Source organism: Sinocyclocheilus rhinocerous, unplaced genomic scaffold (genome assembly GCF_001515625.1).
Source record: "Sinocyclocheilus rhinocerous isolate Xijiao unplaced genomic scaffold, SAMN03320098_v1.1 scaffold2561, whole genome shotgun sequence".
In the NCBI taxonomy this organism is placed as follows: Eukaryota; Metazoa; Chordata; class Actinopteri; order Cypriniformes; family Cyprinidae; genus Sinocyclocheilus; species Sinocyclocheilus rhinocerous.
The window spans coordinates 223,372-231,121 of NW_015660886.1; the positions used below are offsets into that span (position 1 = coordinate 223,372).

The 7,750-nt window shown below is 40.8% G+C and overlaps 1 protein-coding gene across 1 annotated transcript in view; it reads left to right on the forward strand.

Annotated features, from left to right (window-relative positions):
• LOC107725801 (gastrula zinc finger protein XlCGF7.1-like) overlaps positions 1–7,750 on the forward strand; it is a gene marked incomplete at its 3' end in the record, with an annotated part of 24,107 nt that overhangs the window by 1,749 nt on the left and 14,608 nt on the right. Inside the window, exon 2 of the mRNA XM_016535205.1 lies at positions 922–1,110. Within this exon, the coding sequence (XP_016390691.1) occupies positions 939–1,110 (172 nt within the window). The remainder of the gene's footprint in view (positions 1–921; positions 1,111–7,750) is intronic.

Sequence of the window (7,750 nt, forward strand, 5' to 3'; positions counted from 1 at the left end):
GTGTTGCTAGGAGATTCCGGGTGGTTGCTAAAGTGTTGCTTGTTAAAGTGTTGCTAGGAGATTCCGGGTGTTTGTTAAAGTGTTGCTAGGAGATTCCGGGTGGTTGCTAAAGTGTTGCTAGGAGATTCCGGGTGGTTGCTAGGCTCTTGCTGTGCAGTTGCTGGGGTGCTGCTAGAGTATCACACACCTCTGTTAACAGAAACACAAACATTGTTTGCAAAACTGATCCAGTCTCACTGCTTTGATATATTTCTTTCTAATGTTAGGAAATTCAAACTCATAAACTTGCACTAAAACGTTATTTAAACCAACCAAGTAGCCATTTAATATGAATAAATCTGCTCATCTGCTTTAGTGATGCATGCTCAGACACATTTAGCATCTGTTGATGTTTTTCATGTTTTTTTTAGTGTCTTGACTTGGTGCCATGGATATTGAAATGTTGTTATTTTTAATTTTAAACAGTATGGATGATTATTTCGTGGTAATGCAATATTTGTGAACAAAACTGTGTATATCAAGCCATAAATTCCCAAAAACTATGCATGGGCACTTGCTTTGGTGTTGCCACCCCTCATAGACCTCATGCCACCCTATAAATAATTTTCTAGATCTGCCCCTGTGTGTAATGACAACTTCTACAAATCAGCTGACTGTTTTCATGAAAGTGTAATCCAGGGGTGGCAAACTCCGGTCCTGGTCAGCTCCAACCCTAATAAAAACTCACCTGCCTGTAGCTTCCAGGTAACCCTTCAGACCTGGATTAGCTCGTTCAGGTGTGTTTGATTAGGGTTAAACCAAAACTCTGCAGGGCTGCGGCTCTCCAAGACCTGTGTTTTAGGGAGCTGATTGAGACACACACAGTGATTTAGTTTGGCTTTATTTTTCTGTCTGTTAATTATTCTAATCTTAAACACACAGGAAAAACTGTTATAAAGATGGCGTTTATTAAAGAGGAGAGTGAAGACATGAGGATTGAAGAAGCTTTCAGAGTCAAGCATGAAGATACTGAGACACAAACAAAGATGGCGTTTATTAAAAAGGAGAGTGAAAACATGAGGATTGAAGAAGCATTCAGAGTCAAGCATGAAGATACTGAGGAACAAACAGGTTGGTTTTCATTCTCAAAGTCTTTCTTCGGTCATTCTGCGTCATGAATATCTTTATCTCTGTTATTTGCCTCATGACTAAATGAAAGACATGTCATTCCGGGTAGTTGCACGTCAATGGCGTCAATATTGCCTTATCAATTTGAGCCCGAATCAGACCTAGAGAATATTATTGAAGAGGTTTGAGCAGAACCTATGCAAGCACGACTCTTACAGGACTTTTCAGAATGGGATGACTTTTTTTGTTTGTTGCTGTTTCGTACTTTTTAGATACGCTGTGATTTGTAAATTCTACTGCTGTTTGTGTTAGCTTTTGAAATACGGTTTTATCCTTATTAAAGCTTTAGTCGCCAACAAACACTAATATTCGAAGTTTGCTGGTGAGATTAAACAGAAGGTTGTAGCCGGATGAGTGTGAATTAGCATTTAGCTAACTGACTACTGGAGCCAAACGGCATTGACCTTTGTTTACGTCCTTGCTACAACATAAAAATAACGAAAGATACCGTTAATGGAAAACACATCAACAAAGAATAAAACATACTTACAGGTTGTGGCCCATAAACAACAGCTTCTGCTTTTAAAGTGGGAACTTCTCCATCTTTCAGGACAAGCTTTTGGGCGAATCCGGTGTTCTAACAAATAATACTACCTATCAGATCATGCTACCAACACTGTATTTTTAATATTGTAAGGTTAGGTTTAGGGTTGGGGTAGGTGTTAATAAAGCCTCAAACCACATTAATTAATAGTTTAGCAACCAAATGTTACATGGCATAAAAATGGAAACATTTGGATGTTGAACGAGAGAGGCTTGTGAGCCCAATGCCATTTAGTTTCACTTTAATAAATTCATTTTAGCTTGATGTTTATATTCTGTTTATAATGAATGCCACTATAGCCTAATTTGTGTTTTACTTTAAAGTTTAATATAAAATTTTATAGCTACTAATTTTTCATACTTATTCTGTAATACCGTTAAATTTAAAGTTTTTTTTGTGGATTAAGGATAACTAAATAGGCTATATAGTGTTTATAAAGTTTTGTAAATGTTCCGTTATATTTACTGGTATTTAATATACATATAATTAATGCCATTGTTTGAAATTATAAGGTTAAAGGGTGTTTTTAGAGTAAGATCAATTTCTCTTTCATGAGATTACTTCCTCTTTTTGGCCGGGCTTTGTTTCTCCGTGTCGTAAACTCTAGGGCAAGGCTTCTAAACTGGGGTGTTTTTAGGGGCGTGATATTCAGATGATGATTGTTTCCACATTTATCAATGTATGATCTTTCATACGATGAGATTGGCGGCATACAAATGTTTCATGAATCACATGTGAACTCTGTCATAAGTTGATTTGTGCTCTCGGATCTGCGCTCGTTTCTACAATAGATTGATAAATGAGGCCCATTATCTTCCTTTGCATTGAACTTTAAGCGTCGTAACTATGCAGATGTTGTTTATGCTCAAGCAGCAACATTACACACTAACTAAAGTTAAAAAAGTGAAAACATAATCAAGGACCCCTTTAAAAAGGAAAGTGAAGACATGAAGATTGAAGAAGCATTCAGTCAAAAATGAAGATACTGAGGAACAAACAGGTTGGTTTCATACTCGGTCTTTCTTCGGGTATTCTGCTTAATGAATCTCTTTATTTACGGCATGCAACACGTGACAAATTAAATGATGAAAAACGATAAATACATTGCCAAAACAATTACTCTGTGTAACGTTAAACCCAATATTCAATTCAATTCACGTTTATTTGTATAGCGGTTTTCATGATACAAATCGTTGCAAAGCAGCTTCACAGAAAATTAAAATTTCTACATTATATTTAGGAGTAGATTATCAGTGGTGATTATGTCAAGGTGATGTCCATATGGCAGAAATGTACAGTAAAAATCATGCAGTTAAGTTAATCAGAATCAGAATGAGCTTTATTGCCAGGTATGTTTACGCATACGAGGAATTTGTTTTCGTGACAGAAGCTTCCACAGTGCAACAGAATGACAGTGACAGGACAAAAACACAGATAATTAAAAAAATCGGGTATAAAAATAAAGTAAATAGGGAATAACAATATACAAACTGACAATTGTATGTACAGGTATATTATGTGCAAGTTCGAAATGTAAACCAAGTATGTGTGTTAGATAAATAAGTGTATAAATAGTGTTGTGTGTTCCACGTTTATTGTCAAGTGTCAGGGCTCCAGACTGCGACCATTTTTTCTGCCTGTGCGACTAAATTTTGTGAGCGGTCGCACTGGCACGACCACCGCGTTGTTCAACTCATAAGCGCTGCAATTTCTGTTGCATATTAGAAACATCAAACGGCAGCTTGTTTGAACTGCGCAGCGCTTCGAGTGTAGAGCATTGTTTATACTTGCCGCGTCAGCAGGTGCGCGCAGCAAAAACGACGCACATATTGAGGAAATGATGGATGGTTTTCAAGCGAGAGTCAAGTAAAAGACCGCTTCTTAAACCAGAGAAGGTGAACATGCTGGTATTCTTGTGGGGGGGAAAAAACATGCAAGCACTGTCACTGTTAGTTTTACTTTTCTTTTTGTTTTCATTTTTGAAAAACTTATCTTTGCTGTATCTTTTTAATTAAGAATAATAATGAATCCATCTTTTGTTTTAGTCTTAAAAAATGAAAGTTGTGTAGATGTATGGAACCAAAACAGTGACAAGAAGATCGTGAATTCGAAAGTGAAAGCATCCGAAGCCCGCAGTTTAACACAGCAAAAGAGAAACTCCCATTCACAAAATTCAAATCACAAATAATACTACTGATGATAAAGAACGGGTTGAATGTTAACCCCTTTCGTTTCCATATAACTATAAACTATGATAAAAGTTAATCAGCATGCATTGAATAATCCCATGTTGAGTGGTGTCATCTGCAAACTTCAGGAGCTTGACAGAGGGGTCTTGAAGTGCAGTCGTTCGTGTAGAGGGAGAAGAGCAGTGGAGCGAGAACACAACCCTGAGGAGCTCCAGTGCTGATAGTGAGAGTCCTGGATGTGAGTTTGCCAACCTTACTAGCTGCTGCCTATCTGTCAGAAAGCTGGTAATCCACTGACAGATGGAGGTGGGCACAGAGAGCCGAGTTAGTTTGGACAGGAGGAGGTTTGGGATGATAGTGTTAAAGGCAGCACAGGTTTTCAAAAGACCTTTCGAAAGGCCTGGTGCTTTCTTTCTCTTTTGCTTCTGGAAGACCTGGCGCACATCATCTTTGCTGATCTGAGGTGCAGGAGTGGGGGAGAGGGGTTGTTAATGGTTGTGTGGAGAGGTGTTCAGGGCGGGTGTGGGGTGTTTTTTCAAACCTGCAGTAAATCTCATTCAGATCGTCTGCCAGTTGTTGATTCTCCACAGTGCTGGGGGATGGTGTCTTGTAGTTGGTGATGTCTTTCACCTACAATCCCTGCCGATACGAGACTCGAACCCGCAACCTTTGGGTTACGAGTCTGACTCTCTAACCATTAGGCCACGACTTTCCGACTTTCTACAGAACTGAATCCTTAACTTTTCAGAATAATTCCTCTTTGCCACTCTAATCTCCTTTTCCAGTGTGTATTTGGCCTGTTTATACAAGACTCGGCCCCCATTCCTGCGAGCATCTTCTTTGGCCTGACGGAGCTGTCTGAGTTTTGCAGTGAACTATGGTTTGTCATTGTTGTAGCACAGTCTGGGCCTGGTGCTTTTTTCCTTTTCTGCTTCCGGAAGACCTGGCGCACCTCGTCTTCACTGATCTGAATTGCAGGTGTGGGGGAGAGGGGGTTTGCTGGAGGTGTGAATGGTTGTGTGGAGAGGTGTTCAGGGCGGGTGTGGGGTGTTTTTTCAAACCTGCAGTAGAACTCGTTCAGATCGTCTGCCAGGTGTTGATTCTCCACAGTGCTGGGGGATGGTGTCTTGTAGTTGGTGATTTCTTTTAGACTTTTCCACACTGATGCCGAGTCGCTGGAAGTGAACTGAGACCTTAGTTTTTCGGAATAATTCCTCTTTGCCACTCTGATCTCCTTTTCCAGTGTGTATTTAGCCTGTTTATACAAGACATTATCCCCCTTCCTGTGAGCATCTTCTTTGGCCTGACGGAGCTGTCTGAGTTTTGCAGTGAACTATGGTTTGTCATTGTTGTAGATTAAATGAGTCCTGGTAGGAAAGCACATATCTTCACAGAAACTGATATAAGATGTTAACAAATCTGTGAGCTCGTCCAGATGGGTGGCAGCAGCTTCAAAAACACTCCAATCAGTGAGGTCAAAACAAGCTTGTAAATCCTGCTCTGCTTCATTAGTCCATCTTTTTACAGTCCTTAATACAGGTTTAGCTGATTTCAGTTTCTGCCTGTAGGTCGGTATAAGATGAACCAAGCAGTGATCAGAGAGCCCCAAAGCTGCCCGTGAGACAGAGTGATATGCATCCAGTATATTACTGTCTCTGTTGGGACATGTAACATGCTGTCTGTATTTTGGCAGTTCACGGGAGAGATTTGCTTTATGAAAGTCCCCGAGAATGATTAAAACAGAGTCCGAGTGTTGTTGTTCTGTCTCTGTGATCTGATCAGTGAGTTTCTGTAAAGCTGAGCTCACGTGCGCTTGCGGAGGAATGTAAACATTCACGAGAACGAATGAGCAAAACTCCCACGGCGAGTAGAAAGGCTTACAGTTAATGAAGAGTGCTTCCAGATCGGGACAGCACATCATCTTTAACACAGTTACATTTGTACACCACCTTTCATTGATGTAAAAGCATGTCCCGCCGCCGTGCGATTTCCCCGTTGATTCTGTGTCGCGATCTGCTCTAAACAGCTGAAAGCCCGGCAGATGTAGCGTGCTGTCCGGTATGGCGTCATTTTCGTGAAACACAGAGCAGCAGAATGTGAAAAATCCTTGTTTATCCGGGAGAGCAGAAGGAGTTCGTCCGTTTTGTTGGGTAGAGAGTGGAGGTTCGCCATATGGATGCTAGGCAACGGCGTTCAAAATCCGCGCTGTCTGAGCTTCACGAGCGCACCGGCTCGCTACCCCCATCTGCGCGTCCTGAAGCGTTTGATCAGCGCCGCTTCTCCGCCAACTACAATGTCCAGCAAAACATCAGAATAGTCGAAAACCGGTGAAATATTGGGTGGTGTGTACTGCCGAATGTCCAGCAATTTGTCTCTGGTGAAACTGATTGCAGGGATATAGGCTAACTAAAGACAAAACAAACTAATAAAAACAACTGCGGAGCACGCCACGGAGGCAGCCACCAGCGGCGCCATCTTGGATTGCATAACCTAGGTATATCTAATGACATGTATTCAAACAGACGGTGAAAACTATTAGCAGCAATGATTATATGTTGCTAACAACCTAATAGCAACATTTGGTAGTGTAGTGTGGTGTTCCAGGGTTTGCATCATCTAAGGTCTTCTGGGGGGTTGGCATCATCTCTTCTCAGGTGTTTGGTCCTCTCAATCAGTGTTTCCCACAGACTTACACTCTGTTTGTGGTGGCATATATATGCAAATTCATTCTCTGCCAGCAGGTGGCGCTTGTAGAGCGGGAGAAATAGAGGTTTCCCCGGTAACGGCTGTACACAAAGCTGCGCTCCGCTCACAAACGCTGCTAAGGCATTACATGCAAGATGAAATTAAAATGACATCCAAAATTTTCTGAAGACAGTCGGATTCCTTAAGAAATACAGTGATATAAAAACACCCACACCGGGTTTCGATTATGAAACATGCAGTGCTCATGTTTATTCAACGATGTCAAAGCCTTTTGGAAAATCTATTTGTGGCGGTCAGTTTTTATATTGTGGCGGGCCGCCACAAATAAATCAATGTATAAGAAACACTGTCAATCTTCCTAAGGGTTGGATCCAGACTGAAGCTTGTGTAATTCCTAGTTACCTCTGGATGCCCATCCCATGGCAGAAACGGAGAAGCCAACAGAGAAAAATCAGCATAGCTGCTGTTCCAACTAAGCAAAAAATTTGTTCAACCCAAGAAAAAGAATGATAGTGTGCAATTGATCAGATATAATGAGATACATTATGTGAATGCTTGGCTAAAGAGATGTGTCTTTAATCTAGATTTAAACAGAGAGAGTGTGTCTGAACCCCCGACGTTATCAGGGAGGCTATTCCAGAGTTTGGGAGCAAAATGTGAAAAAGCTGTACCTCCTTTAGTGGACTTTTCTATCCTAGGTACTACCAAAAGTCCAGAGTTTTGCGACCTTAGGGAGCGTGATGGATTGTAGCATGATAGAAGACTAGTTAGGTACACAGGAGCTAAACCTTTTGAGGCCTTATAAGTAGTAATATTTTGTAACTGATACGGAACTTAATAGGTAGCCAGTGTAGAGACTGTAAAATTGGGCTGATATGATCATATTTTCTTGACCTGGTAAGGACTCTAGCAGCTGCATTTTGGACTACCTGTAGCTTGTTTATTGAAGATGCAGGACAACCACCTAGCAGTGCATTACAATAGTCCAGTCTAGAGGTCATGAACGCATGAACTAGCTTTTCTGCATCAGAAACAGGTAACATATTTCGTAACTTGGCAATGTTTCTAAGATGGAAGAATGCTGTTTTTGTAACATGGGAAATATGATTTTCAAAAGACAAGTTGCTATCTAATATAACACCAA